The following is a 15192-nucleotide window of genomic DNA, read 5'->3' as shown; positions in this document are numbered from 1 at the left end:
TCGTAATGGAGATTTCCACGATCGAAGGTCGGGGCAATCGTTCGACAGATGTATGCATAAATATATGTATACCATATATACGACGTAATGAGAACAAAATATTTTCATCAAACAGATTCTATTAATATTGCTGTCGTGCAAAAGCGTGATTGCGAAGCTCGGAGATTTGCGAATATGAAACGTCCGGTTCGCGATTTGTTTCTTATGCACGGCTATGTAGCTTTATTCACATATCCTCGATTGTTTTTTTTATATAAAATGAACATGCTCCCAATATAAATGCGTTCTTTCTAGAAGCTAATCTGAATTCTGACAATGAGAATCAAGATTGGAAACATATATTTTTTACATTGCCGACAGAAGGTTAATATTCTAATAAAATTTGCAGCAAACATTTGTCTTCGACAGACTCGCGGTTATCTGGAGAATTTTTTAAATAAGTTGACATGGTTTGACGCGAGAAAAGAGAGATTAGATTAAAGATGATAAATTATGAAGCTAAAAATTTCGCTGCAACTATCTGTATACAAGCAATTCTGCCGATTGTATTAATCGCCGATTTATTATAATTAAGTTAATCAAACTTTAATCAAAATCACTAAGAGAATGGGGAGGAGAAAGAGAGAACTTTGACCAAAGTCACTAAGAAAGAGAAAGGGGAGGAGAAAGAGAGAACTTTGATCAAAGTCACTAAGAAAGAGAAAGGGGAGGAGAAAGAGAGAGAGAAGAGAAAGATACAGAAAGAGAGAACGACTTTTACATACAAGCTGTATAGTGGATTTGTGTGTTGACTTATAACTTTCCTACATTTTTACCTTTTATACTTGCAGATTATGACTTTTATTGGTCGATTTGAGACAATATATATAGGGGAGATTAATAGAGCAGGAAGATTATCGCATGAAAGGCTATAGAGGGCTCGGTTCCTAAAAAGTATAAAGTACGTCGTTGCCGCGTGGCATTATCTGTGCGAATGAGGGAGCCTTGTTTACATTCTCTTTTCTTGGTTTACGTACTTATCCTTAATCGCGACGAGTGACGCTTATACGCGTGCATTAATTAACGAGACAGTGCATTGTCTTGTCCCACTGAAACGAAGGTCTATTAACACATCCGCGTAATACGTGTTTAGCAATTCATATCTCTAAATGAATATTTAAATGGTGACGATCGTGGCAAACTAAATCGGATAAGAATATTCGGGGCAATTGGACGATAAAGAGGGATCGAGAGATCGAGTAATTAAGTTCGTATAACGTACGTGTGTTAATAAGTTTCCGCATCGCGACGCACCGAGAAGTTGTGCCGGAGAGCAGTCATCGAATAGATAACGCGTATCGTAAGTCGTGAATTATATACGTACATTAATTTATGTGTATATATGTGTTTATATCTTTACGCCTATATAAGATTCAATAAACATCTAAAAATCACAATTTGTAGTCGCTGATCGAAATGCAATTGAAACATATAATATACGCGGTGTAAAACCGGCGAAGGAACGGAGAATCAATTACAAAATTAATTAATCAGGCCGAATAACGAAACGCGTTCCAGATAATTCTCTAAAAAAAAATCGATTTTTAATTACTTACTAAATAGATTATATCCATTGCGTGATGCTTTATTATAATTATGAGTCACGAAATGCTGGCTGAGATTTCAGCTAGTCTGACGGCGACCGATGACACGTGACGTGACTATCCCCCCCTTTGGAAGAAATATCATCCTAATTTGATAAAGCTTTTATATCAGCGTGCGTCGATTCCCATGAGATAAATCGTGTGCGGGTGGGTTGCGCGTGCGCGCGCGCGCGCGCGTGTAAATAAATAAAGCTTAAATGGTGCGCGCCTTATAGCACGCGCAGCGCAGCTTCTCGCGCTTTCTTTGCCAAGAGTGGTCAAGAGCGCAACGGCGTCACGCCGACGGCGACGCATATTCGTCCTCTCTCGAAGCGGCCGCGCTCCGGTCAGGGCAGTCAGTCAAAACACTGATCGAGTGATACTCACTTGGCGGTCGGCACTCTCGGCAGTCTCGGCAGTATGCGTCGACGATGTACGTCTCGATACGCGGTACGCGGCGGCCTCGCGTGAGCTATCGTCCGGCGCGTGAGCTATTGTCTGCCCTCGGATGACCTGGCGAACCTGGCGATCTTCCCCTCGCGCTCGTATGGCTGTGACCAGTGTGATCGCGAGGCGCGAGAGATCCTACGCTGGTAAGCTAAGCGCCGCTGGTAAGCTAAGCGCCGCCGGCGAGCTAAGCGCGCCGGTCTCTATCATGCGGAAAAACAATGCTCGCAATAACCTCGACATCCCCGAATTCCCCGAGTCCCGCGGTCGGGACGAGCGCGGAGCACGGAGCGATGATGACAGCTCGTTGCCGGGAGAAATCCCCGTTCGATAAAACTCCGGGATTTTTAGTTGGTCTCATAAACGCGAGCACTATTCTCGGACGTGATTCAGAACGTTGTTTACATCGTCTCTCGTAGCTCCATAGATATATATGTGCGTGTTGACGAGAATGATAAATTCGTGTCGCTATAACCTATTACATGTCATTCAGAACTTGAGATATACAAGTGATTTATGTAGAATCTAGCATGCTTTTCGTAATATTTTTTTTTGAAGTTTTGAGTCCGAATTTACACAAATATGTATTGCCAAAGATGATTTCATTAACGGTACAATAATGTTGATAGGTTATGACCATTTTGTGGAATGTATACATGACTAAAATAACGTGAGAAAAATGGTAAGCAATTTACCACAAGAATTCAAGAGGTATCAACGAAACAGGAATCAGCTACGTCACATACTTGAGGAGACACAACGTACATTAGAAGTCATAAAGCTTGAAAATTTTTTCCCTGGAGGTAAATTATTCACGTTTATTCACTTAAATTGGCAAGTATATTATGCCGCTGGTTGTAAGTTTATTTATACATGATATTTCTTGTAGAGAATATTATCGAGGAATTACTGCCACCGTTGACCTTGGACAGAGTGACCCACATTCTTGATAATTCCCCAGCAATAGTTATTTTTGGGCAAGACAATAAAGCCAAAGCCTCGCTGGTCAACAACTTGCTCTCTATCGACATTTTGCCACTGTCCAACAATTCATGGAGATGGGTCAAGATTACTTATGGCCATACGAATCATGTCAGTCTTACGTTAGGTTTAGAATACGAAGTAGTCGAGACGTTACAAGCAAACGAAAAATCATGGAGCACCCTTCCGCTCGAGGATCTGGAGAAGTCGTTAAACGAGGATATCAATTGTCCTACAGTGCTGGAGGTGAAGTTAGATCAAGCAATACTGAAAGAAGGTGTTCAAATATTTGTTGTCCCCAACACTGGCGTAGTAAAAGTTCTCGCTAAAGGTTCACTGAAGATTTTACCCGTATTTCTTTATGCTCTCGGGGAGCAGCCGTTGACTGAGGAAAATTTGGAAGAACTGAGAGATTTGAAGGAGACTTATCCGTACAATCCAATTTTATTCATATCGTCGTTAGCTAATGTTCTGTTGGATGGCACAGATGCGGAATTGACTGAGTCTGAGCAGCACAGTCTGCAAAATCGAATTGAAGTGCCGAGCGTATCTAAGGAGTCGAAGAGTGATGATAGTATTAATATTGACAAAATGAATTCACTCGGTCTAACGTGGCTAGATCAGTTGAGCAGCTTGGGATTCCTCGGGATGGAAGAGTCTGTGGAAGTTCATCAATTAACATGGCTCGTCGGCGAGCAGTACGTTAATAATTCGAGCGATCTGGTGGATTCATGCAAAAAAACGGACCGCGTCTTACACTTCACGCGTGCCTGCTTGCAAAGCTATCTGATTAACGCAAGCACTTATTTGAATGAAATACACACGAGCAGTCTACGTAAATTTATTTTAAGTGCGTTTGACATGGCACGAAAGATACAGATCACTCCTAGGAGGATACAATACGCCCAACAAAAGGAAAACGAACTTTACGCTAGTCTAATGAAGGTTGTTAATGAGCAGCAGGTGGAATTAACTGAATTGATACAATGTATTATTCAGGAGATGAAAGACGATATATTAGGATCTGCCGGTGATGTTTCCCAGTATCAGGTCGTTCCTTTCGACGACAGTGAACAAACGGAGTGGACGGTCACGGTTCGCGTTGCGACGTCGGAAGTTCAACGATTTGTGCTGAGCCGCTTGGGCGAGAAGGTCGCAAAGGAGCTCGTAAACTCGGTTAACTGCCTTCGAGAGACTTTCATCGGAACTCTTCAACGTTGCTTAATAAGTCTCGAGAAAACCTACGAACATGATAGCGGCCTACTAGCTAGCGATGCCCTAAAGCAAATACTCTCCGCGGCGTACAACGTGGAATTGCATAATTCGTCACCGTCCTTGGTGCATTCGTTCTTGGAAAGATTGAGACAGCTCTTCAAATCTTTACCGCTGCCATGGACACCCACTCCGATTCTGGACGCGGCTTGGAGAAGGAAGGTTACTGTCGACATCTTGAATTCCCTGTCGGCAGCGAGATTGGCGAAGACAATTTCCACGCAGTTCAGAGACAAACTGAGATCGTCGCACGATGCCTTCCAGACCGCCTTGAAGTCTCTAGAAAACTATTACTCGGGGAAGTTAGAGAGAACCGAGGAGCAGAGGGTGGCTATACGAAAGTACCACGCGCCCAAGCTAGCTAAACTCGCGTTGGAGTCAACGTCGATGATGGACACGATTCGCTTCGGCATTCCTCAGTACGGCAAGGAGATTGGTAGAGGACAGTACGGTGTGGTGTTTGCTTGCGATGGCTGGGGCGGAGCGCCGGGACCGTGCGCCATAAAATCCGTCGTTCCGCCGGACGAGAGACATTGGAACGATCTCGCAATGGAGGTTTACTATACCAGGTCGATACCGGACCACAAGAGGATAGTGAAGCTTCGCGGGTCTGTTGTCGATCAATCGTACGGCGGAGGATTCGGATTGGGCACCGCAGTTCTTTTAATCACCGACCGGTTAAGTCGCGATTTGTACTGTGGCATACACGCCGGCCTTTCGTGGCTGGAACGTATACAAATAGCAATAGACGTGCTGGAAGGAATACGCTATCTCCATTCGCAAGGCCTGGTTCATCGTGATATCAAATTGAAGAACGTCTTACTCGACATGGAAAACAGGGCTAAACTAACCGATCTCGGATTTTGTATTACCGAAGCTATGATGTCGGGCAGTATCGTGGGAACGCCGATTCACATGGCACCGGAACTTCTGTCTGGCCATTACGACAGCAGCGTCGATGTCTATGCCTTCGGCATCTTGTTTTGGTACATATGTGCTGGGAAGGTTCGATTACCATACGCATTTGAGCAATTTCATAACAAGGAGCAATTGTGGACAAGCGTACGAAAGGGTAAATACCTCATTACATGAAGGGGTTGAGCCAATATTATAAACGTATATTTATTGTTTGCTAAAGAGAGAAAAGATTAATTTATCGTACATTTCACATTATTTCGATTTTACAATTAACAAAAAACACATTAAAATTTTTATAATATATATATACAAATCTCTTGTTAATTCAGTAACAGCAAAAATGTATCGTTATTCTTAGCTGATGACACATTCTACAATTCAAATTATTTTTACTTATCTCTGTCTCTATCACGTACATTACATAAAGGAAGGCATTAACCGGACGTATTCACATTAGGTCTTAGGCCTGAGAGACTACCACATTTTGACGAGGAGTGCTGGACGTTAATGGAACAATGTTGGTCTGCAGAACCGTCCAAACGACCGTTGCTCGGTGCAATTCAACCGGTGTTAGAATCTATTCAGGATAAAGCAGAAAGAGGCAAGTCCTTGCAACTAGGCGCACTGCTACAAGAGGGTTCTTCATTCAAACAAATAAATCCTGCGCTAGCATTAGCAGAGCCTAATAACCAAAGAGGTGCTGTATTCAGTCCGCTTCCTCCTAGACGCAAGGCTTTTAGAACTGTCAATCCTGTCGCAAGACCTTTTCACAAGACCAAATTTTTCCAAACGGGTATCTACTCTAACATGTTCGTTCAAATGCGAGAATTTTAAATGCCACGGGGGACCGAATGTGTCGTACTGTTACTCTGTTACAGATAGCTTATTGATATATTTATTGCTTGGAATGCGATTGATATACGGCTCATCATTCTCATTTTCACATTCGATGATAACCTTAGTAGTATTTTATAGCACAGTATTAAAGTGACGAACTTTATGTCTAGATCTTTAGTTATTTCATTTTCTTTTTAGACTATAACACGTTTCTTTTTAACTTTTATAAAATCACGTAGTAGGTACATAAGTATGTGTAGGAGAATCAAATATAATTGGGCCGAAGTCATTCCAAATAGTATATCAACAATAAATATTCAACACATTATACTTTAAATATTTTATATAGTTCTCGTTATGAAAATTGTTGTAGGTTTTATAGTAAATAATGTATATAAGCATTTGATAATATAAATATTTTTATTCCTAGTTAACGAGATATGTTGAATTTTTTTGGTTCTTTTTTTATATGAAAACATATTTATTGCTATATAGTATTTTGTTAAATTACTTCTTAATATTCCTAATTGTGATGACTGCATGATTTTGTTAAACTGGGAAATACGGCCAACCATGAATGTATATAATATTGTTGAAGAATAAATAAAATTTCACACTTTTGTATTTGCTGTTGACACATACTCATTTTCTCTCTTATAAAACCTATCGCACCTATACTTATACATATCTGCAGATAATACGTACACTCATTACTTCGCGAATAGAGATCTATCTCTGTATCTAATTATAAAAAATTTATTTTATATTGCTTTCAGATATAGTCTTCGCAACCGAACCTGCATGAAAATTTGGATGGATATTGATAAGACAATTGTTTCAAGAGAATAATAATCATATACATTTTTAATTACTCGATGAGTGTGAAGATGTGAAGATCATGCACAGAACAATTTGATCAAAAAGCGACATAAATGTATAAAGTTTGTATATATTTTTTTAAAAAAGGAATAGCAATCTCTTAAGGTACGAGTTATTAGTTATTTAGCTTTTTAATTCCGTTCCATCGATTAATTTTAATCGAATATTTATAAAGCAGTTTATAATATTACATATATATAGAAAACATAATTGTCTATGTTTTAAAAAAGATATGTTTATGAACATTAGATACTTAGCTGAGCATTATTTATTACATATTACATAATGTCTGTGATGTGCTCCATGACTAACCATATTTTTACACCATTTTCAAAAAGAAATCGTTTTGCAAAATTCGATGTTGGAACAATAATAATAAAATCTAGTGCAGATGCTGAATGACCAATTCTTTTTGTAAAGATTCTTGAAGCTCTTTTACTTAATTATTTATTGTATTTAATTACTTACCGAACATGTATAATCTTGAAATGTATATAAAATATATATTAAACACTTACATAAAAATGGGACCAAACTGCAACTATGAAACAGATGAAAGTGGAAGAAAATATCATAAGGAATAAAATTGGATTGAACTTTACATAATATTAACGTCAGAATAGGAAATTAAAATTATTAATTTAATTTTGCTTTATAAATTTTTTTCTGTTCCTGCTTCAAAGTCGCAGTTTCGTTCATTTAAGCATAAAGCATCCTATGCAAATTAAAATTAATAAGTGAAAAATCCGAATGTTTTTTTAGTTTCTTGTGTGACTTAATATTATAATTTCCTATTTGATTATAGATCCCAGAGCCATAAGTTTTAAATTAATGATCAAAAACCTATGTTATGATGTTGACAAATGTTATCTAAAGAATGTTATTTAAAGTATTATTGTCTTACTAGAGATAAACCTACTAGAGATAAATTTTTTATTCTTAAGATAGTGAATATATTTTTATTTTAAATAATGTAGATCACAAGAAAAAATATATAAACAAAATGTTTTCAAAAACAATTGCTTGAGTTGTAAATATAACATATCTTAATATAGGCAACATCTACATGTAATATTATCTTAATATCCATGTATTCGTTTACAGCAACAAATCAAGATTACATTTTGCCTTTTCCAAATCATGTAGAAATTTGTAAAATTGGCCTATTGTCATCTCAGTAAATATATTCTTGACTTTACCTTCATCCTCAAGACATAACTTAAGTTGTAGAAATGACTTTGCAACATTGTCGGAATCGTTACTTGCTGCTGTCACTAAAAAGAATTGAAAAATAATATTAATGTTTGATATCATTACGAGAATACATAAACTATTGTAAGAATACAATTTGGAAAAAAATATTTGTACAGTTTGTGTTAAATTATATCACATATCTTGTTTATTATTATTATCTATTACTATCAAACGTAATATTTAAAATGTATACAATTTATATATTAATAATATAATTGAGAAATAGAATATTCTTGTTTCTTATTTTTAACAAATCTTCTAATGTATAAGAAAAATTTAGGTATTTAATAAAATTTGTATCCCACACACACACTAGGTGTTCAGAGTTTAAGAGTGATATATAAATAACCTACAAATATATGATAAACATCGATAATAGTTTCAGTTTATACAACATCAAAACTATTATCTCACCTCCAAATCTCCACGATATGTCAAGTATTTTGCTGATACCTTTCTCCATCTTCAAAATTTCATGTGTAATGATAAATATTTAAAAGTCGGAACCACAAGCATCTATATCTCAGCTGGACAACGATGAACGATTGTCAACATACCGTCATAAAAGGAGGGTTAGGGGGGAACGGCAGACAGACGCATGGCCTATGGAGACGCACTCACAATCAGCGCACTCTAGATAGTCTATGGAACACTCGCTGGAGTCTCTTCTAGCAGCCTCTCTGGCAATCAAAGAGATTGCTGGTAATACCACAGCTATACTGTGCAGGTAATACTACGTCCGACTATTCAGTTGAAACGGCGAACGGTACGCGGCGCGCGTGCGCTCGCCCGATCGCCATGACAGTTTTTAAGCGCGTCGGTTCTAAACACAGCGCGTCGGTTCGGAGCGCGTACGCTTCGCGATAAATCGCGAATTTTATCCGTGTGAAATGCTTTAACGAGTCAAGGAATTTTTCGCTGAAGGACTCGCCTGCAATACTGAGGTACTGGATGCTCGCGTCCACTGCGTCTACATGAACAATCCGTCAACGTACGTGGGCACACGTTGTAAACAGTCGCGCGGCGAATGCATGCAATCATGCGCGCGGACCTCGTCGTGAAGCAAAAGTGAATTCTATCTCGCGTTTTCGCGTAACGCGAAGTTTGCGAACTCGCGATTTTTGCGTTCCTTCGAAAGTAAAGCGCGCGCGATCGACTTTCGAAGTTTGTTCGGCAGTGTCTATACATACATACGCGTATGTACGTGTGATCAAGTGCCCGTTTCCTCGATCCTCGATGGAGTTGACGCGGCGCATCTCTAACAAGGCGAAGTTTGAGTGGAACAAACTGCGATACATTGCTGCCATTGATGGTGAGTAAAATTAATTTAAATATCTATATTTATTATATGTACCACGGGAACAGAAATGCCTAATTATCAATTTGTTGAGATATCAGCTTATATTATGCGCGCGCGCGCGCGCGCGCACACACACACACACACACACACACACATACGCACGCGCGCGCACACACACACACACACACACACACACACACATACGCACGCGCGCGCACACACACACACACACACACACACACGCGCACACACACACACACACACACACACTGCAAATTCAGATAGCTATAGACATTTCTGTCCCCGTACGTACTCGCGCGAAAAATAATTTTTTTTCGCGCACGAAAAATCGTTATGGTTAAAATATAGTTAATATTTATAATAAATATTAACTATATTTTAGTTAATATTTCTAATTAAACCAAAATTATTAAATAATGCCAATATGTGCGAGCCAAGCCGGATGTTGGTGTGTTTAATAATTTTTATTGTTACAATATTCACAGCCACACGCAAATTACGCGTTTTTATTGATTTTAAAACCCAGTCTTTACATAAAGCCGGAATGTAATGTAACGAAATTAAATTGATGAACAATTTAATACTTTTGATGGTAACAAACATCTGTAACTATTTTCAATTATATGAATATGTTTGTTAGCATCAAAAGTATTAAATTGCTCATCAATTTAATTTCGTTGCATTAGATTCCGGTTTCATGTAAAGAACTGTGTTTCAAGACCGACAAAAATGCGACGCGCAGTTTGCGTATGGATGGATAACAATAAAAATGTAACAATAAAAATCATTATACATATTACAACATTCGTGTCAGCAATGACATTATTTAATTATTTCTCTATTTATTCACAGAAGCCTAATTACTTTTAATTTAAATTTATTTATAATTAAATTAAAATGGTAATGATTTGATTATTTTTATTTATGTATTCATATTTATTTGTGTTCAATTTTTTTTAAAGTCGATAGTACGTTTTTCGATTTATACGATAGCTGGTAAATAAGATTTCTATCGGACAGATTTACGCAGGATAAATTTTCCGTTGCCATCAGTAAATAAAATAAAAAAATAAATCCATAAATCCATAAATTAATTGTAGGTAATTATACAAATTTGATATATCTTCCGAAAGTACAAAATCATTGAAGTAAGACTGATAAATTTAATCTCAGCAGAAATAAGAATTGGTAAATGTCTGATAAATTGAAATTTATATATTTTTAATTACTATTTAAGATTAATTAAATCTATTACATAAAGATCTCTCGAAGATTGAAAATGTTATCATGACCTCATGATAACATTATAGATATAACTGTCTATTATTTATTTTAATATATATTAAAATGATACGTATTTTCTTGCGACGGTGTAATATTTTTTAATAATATATTTAATAATTAAATAATTTATCTCAAGAATTTAAAGATATAGTTTATATACAATTTAAAATTTTTATTTTGCATTGTTTATTAAAGAGTATGTTACAGTTACTATATTATTACAATATTGTTATAATGCTATTATTGAGTCAGAAGAACAAATTCAGAGAAATATATATTTCTTATATATGTCTTTTTTAATAAAATATTAAATATATTTTACAAATTAAAAATTATTTCGAATAAGATATATAAAACACGATTTTTCCGCTAAAAATTTTCTTATCTGGTCGAAGTAAATTAAATCTACTGGCGAGTAGATTATTAAGAATATCCTGATGTATTACAAGCATTCTGATATTGATCATTTTTACTGGCATGTTGAACGAGTGGATAAAAGGGATGTAAAAACCACTGATGGTGTATTTAAATCTTGTTTGTAGACATTGCCTACCAATAAAAAATCAGAAAAAAGCAGAATGTAGGGGTTGAGTGTAGGGGTATGTCAGATTAAGCATCTGTAGCTGACAAGCAGCATACTCTTCGCTCAAGAGATTTCGTTTGCATGTAATACTACGGGGATACGATATATTATATGACCAGAAAATAAAATTTGAATTATATGGCCAATTAAAATTGAATTTCTAAATTGAATATAATTTTATTAATATTTTATTTTAATACATTTTAAAACTATATTTTGTGTAAAGTTATTGTCTGATATAAATGAATATCTGTACAGTTTAAAACTGTTAGAACGTTTCAAAGAATAATTAATATAAAATTAATGGAAATATTATTAATATACTCTATGTGTTGTTGAAAGAAGAGTTATTGGTATATTTACAAAATGTTATAAATCTTGGAAATATTTTCTTTCGCGTATATGATATGTAGTGCACTACGTAAAGAAAAAACGTAGACAAGATTTGTTAATACTATTTATATTTTTATTAAGAAAACTTAGGCTTACATTTTGCGTACAAAAAAAATATGAAGATATTTAAAAATAGATATAGTGCATTTATAATGCTTAGGTAAATGTAGATCTGTTGTCTAACGATGTCTAACGATGTCTAACGAAAAAATTAGTTGCTTCACTTTACTTGAAATGCTTAATTTAATTTTATTTAATGTTTAATAATGTTTTGTTATAGTAATAATAGTTATGAACTGTCAGATTCGTATCAACCTGATTCTTCATTGTGTATTCGTGGGGGAAGACACGTTTTGTACATATTAGGCAATATTCTACATCGGTTATTGTTGGCGCTTGTAAAGTGGGAGACGCGCAAAACGGCGGAAAGATTGTGGGGTGGCTTCTTACCGCAATCACCTGCGGCTATTTTAAAGACACTTCCACTTTAATTATACCAAACCGCTCTCGCGATATTACGATATTATGATATTACGAAGCATAAGCCGGGTCCCGGAGATTTAGGGTCGCGGAAAGTTTAAACTGTGCACACCCCAAAAACCCATCCCGTTACGATTTCTCCTCGACCGTTATCTAACTTCGACGATAGCGTTACTACCGCTTTCGTTTTCCAGTATTGCTGGAAAATACCTACTTACCTCCCCTGAGTAAATATATAAGCTAACGTAAGACGTTATTGCTGGGGCGATAACACGAAATATCTAACGTGCAGTACCCTTCTACAATAATATTATATGCTCTGCTAGATATAAAAGATGTAAAAATTTGATTCAGCGTAACTTACTAAAATTATATCAATTCAATTTAGGTCCAAGTTTATTTTGAATTAAAAATATTTTATCTGCTATAATTGCGAAGAAACATTACAATAAATATAAATTCTACTAAATTATAAATATAAATTATAATGTTATATTACAATTAAATATTATTTTATTGTTTAATAATATTTCATTTATCGCTATAATAAGAAGCGAATTTAATAATATTCATAATATCTTTATATCACAAAGCTTAATTCCTTTTCGACGGATGTACTAATAATCGCATATTATCACATCAGACTTGCTACCATAAAATACGCGCTATGTCGTACAAAAAAAATTTTAATGAGAAAGTAAAGTTTAAAGCACTGGGGAGACGGTAGAGTGGATTTGGCGTGCATTAAGGGCCGCACCTTCTCTCGAAAATTCGCGGGTGTAATCAGTAATCAAATTTATTAGTTTCTATTGTCTTGGGGGGCGAAATTCTTTTCCGATTTTATGGCGTGGAAAGACGATATAATAAGGAGAGAGCCGCCTCGAGCGAAGCTGCGAGTAACGAGGGAATAAGAATGGCTAGGCGGTCGGGGGTGGCTTCGGGGGTGGCTCAGTTCCTCGGCAGGAGGAGGGCAAGATTTACTGGACTCGCTAGTGGTCGCCAAGTTCGTAAGGGACGCCTTCTCGAAAATATTAAAGCGATATAATACGAGGACGCGTGAACTTAAACGAACGATTTAGAGAATGATAAAGTTGCTTATTAAATTGTTATTTGAACATATGTAGAAACTTATTCAAAATTATTTATGGCAGCTAGAATTATTTATACGTATTATTACGAGTAATAATATTAATAAATATCTCGTCAAATTTAAAAATGCATGAATTCTAAAACAAATATTGAATTCCTTTTATCCATAAAGTTTGTAAGAATATATATTACGGAAACCGCGACATCAGGGAGGAATGAAGGAGATAACTCAAATTTTCCAGATTTATTAATTTCCGAAAGCGTTGGAGTCGCGAACGCGTCAGAATCGATTCGCACCGGTGCGGTGACAAGAAATCTGTTGACTCAGGAGCGCGAGAGGTGGCCGTAATAAAAATAAATATTCCCAATGTATGCGATCCGAGTGGGACGAGCGGGGAGTAAAGTACGGGGGTTGCGAGGGGAGAAAAGGTGGTGGCACGATGTCGTTTCCCGCTTGTATGCTCCATAACGATATATAAAGCCGACATATTTCCGAATAAATCGTTTTTTTCAAATCTCTTGCATAGAACGACCGATAAACTCGACGTGGATAGCTCATGGCAAGGGGGGGTCGTACCGATACTCTCTCCGAAGCCGACGCCGTTTTCTGCTGTGCTGTTGTACGGATTTTTATTCGGCCACCACCGGTATATTTATGGACGATCGTGTGCGTACGGCGTTGCACAGATTCGCGAAATGATTTACGCCCGTTTTTCGATTACGCCGCCTCTCTGCGGATCCATAATCGGAGATATATGTAATCCACATTTGTCTACAATGGAATTTCATTATTCCAAGTTTATGGACAACGAAATATTTGTTGCCACCCTCTTGTCGTTCTTAAATGATTTCCTGAAATAATTTTCTCAAATCATTGCATTGAATTACATAAATTTTGTAAGGTACAAAAAGAAAATTGATCTCTCTGTGACAGAATTATAGATACATAGAGACATTTTTCGATAATTGGCAGTCATAATTTTAGCAGTTCAAGATAGAAAATTATTAATTTGTAATGTAACATTTAGTTCCAAATATTATATGGATACACAGACGTTTGAATTTCACTGTTAATATAACCTTTAGGATTATAATTTCATATACAACACGTTGAAGCTGGAGTTAGAGCACGATATAAAAGCAGAAACACAAATCTCGGTCGGTTTCGGGCGGTTGCTTTCCAAGATTTCGGTAATGGACCCCGGATGTACTCCTGGAGTGGATGTTTCCTGGGTCTGAATCAGCTTTCTAATACCAGCCGCTCACGATATAGACGCATTCGTTATTTCGCATTAGTATTTGCAATGTAAAACAATATTAAAATACAGGGATATTACGAGAATCTGAGTATACATTTAAATATACTGGTTAATGATATTAATATTATTTAGTCTTCGCGAATTTTACTTTTCATTTGAATCCAATCAAACTATCTGTATTGTTATAAGGAAATATAATACATAACTTGTGTCTTTTTCTCGCTTTCTCTCTCTCTTTCTCTCTGTGTCTTTTGTCTGAATGATATTCTAAGAATTTCAAAATGTATTTTTATTTCTGAAAAGATTTGTATTCTATGGAGCTGTATTGTTTGGTATTCCAGCACAGTGTCGATGATGTTTTACCGATAACTCGTGGGTGGTGGTTGCTTCTTTTTTTCCCAGCAGACTGTAATGGACCGCAACATCTTGTGGAGCAGTTCACACACCCGTCTAGTTTTCCATCCCTTTGTCATTTTGTCTCGGCCTCGCATCCAACAAGGGAGTAAAAACTCGTATCACGTGGCCGACAATCTTTATGCGAGTTTCTTCTAATGGGATTTCTTTTCTCGTGAT

At 36.6% G+C, this 15192-nt stretch overlaps 3 protein-coding genes across 11 annotated transcripts in view; 1 reads left to right on the top strand and 2 right to left on the bottom strand.

Annotated features, from left to right (window-relative positions):
- The window catches only part of LOC105453396 (cyclin-dependent kinase 4-like), a 144067-nt gene extending 142001 nt beyond the window's left edge, over nt 1-2066 (bottom strand). The window contains exon 1 of the mRNA XM_011695326.1: nt 2010-2066. The gene's annotated coding sequence lies outside the window, so the exon portion shown is untranslated. The remainder of the gene's footprint in view (nt 1-2009) is intronic.
- LOC105453401 (dual serine/threonine and tyrosine protein kinase-like) lies at nt 1264-7901 on the top strand. 8 transcript variants are annotated; one of them, XM_011695340.1, is made up of 5 exons: nt 1461-2215; nt 2699-2872; nt 2959-5394; nt 5698-6033; nt 6854-7901. In XM_011695340.1, the coding sequence occupies exons 2-5, from the start codon at nt 2749-2751 to the stop codon at nt 6880-6882; spliced, it is 2925 nt and encodes a 974-aa protein (XP_011693642.1). In that variant the 5' UTR covers nt 1461-2215; nt 2699-2748; the 3' UTR covers nt 6883-7901. The 8 variants fall into 8 exon arrangements, with proteins under 8 accessions (XP_011693640.1, XP_011693642.1, XP_011693637.1 ...); XM_011695341.1 differs by having other exon boundaries at nt 1465-2215; nt 5698-5937; XM_011695342.1 differs by having other exon boundaries at nt 1469-2215; nt 5698-5841.
- Nucleotides 7902-8030: 129 nt separating this feature from the next.
- LOC105453395 (COMM domain-containing protein 7-like) lies at nt 8031-8919 on the bottom strand. 2 transcript variants are annotated; one of them, XM_011695323.1, is made up of 2 exons: nt 8664-8919; nt 8031-8230 (listed from the first exon to the last, which is right to left on the bottom strand). In XM_011695323.1, the coding sequence occupies exons 1-2, from the start codon at nt 8671-8673 to the stop codon at nt 8055-8057; spliced, it is 186 nt and encodes a 61-aa protein (XP_011693625.1). In that variant the 5' UTR covers nt 8674-8919; the 3' UTR covers nt 8031-8054. The 2 variants fall into 2 exon arrangements, with proteins under 2 accessions (XP_011693625.1, XP_011693624.1); XM_011695322.1 differs by having other exon boundaries at nt 8625-8912.
- Nucleotides 8920-15192: the final 6273 nt, after the last annotated feature.

Source organism: Wasmannia auropunctata, unplaced genomic scaffold (assembly GCF_000956235.1).
Source record: "Wasmannia auropunctata unplaced genomic scaffold, wasmannia.A_1.0 LD336000.1, whole genome shotgun sequence".
Taxonomy (NCBI): domain Eukaryota; kingdom Metazoa; phylum Arthropoda; class Insecta; order Hymenoptera; family Formicidae; genus Wasmannia; species Wasmannia auropunctata.
The sequence above is the reverse complement of the archived record's forward strand: the minus strand, read 5'-3'. Positions and strand labels throughout refer to the sequence as shown.

Bases quoted from the DNA above. Each gene is read 5' to 3' on its own strand.
- LOC105453401 (XM_011695338.1), top strand. From the start codon at position 2,749: ATGGTAAGCAATTTACCACAAGAATTCAAGAGGTATCAACGAAACAGG. The intron at 2,873-2,958 runs GTAAATTATTCA...TATTTCTTGTAG, and splicing joins TGAAAATTTTTTCCCTGGAG to AGAATATTATCGAGGAATTA. The intron at 5,395-5,697 runs GTAAATACCTCA...TATTCACATTAG, and splicing joins GTGGACAAGCGTACGAAAGG to GTCTTAGGCCTGAGAGACTA.
- LOC105453395 (XM_011695322.1), bottom strand. From the start codon at position 8,673: ATGGAGAAAGGTATCAGCAAAATACTTGACATATCGTGGAGATTTGGA. The intron at 8,231-8,624 runs GTGAGATAATAG...AATTCTTTTTAG, and splicing joins CATATCGTGGAGATTTGGAG to TGACAGCAGCAAGTAACGAT.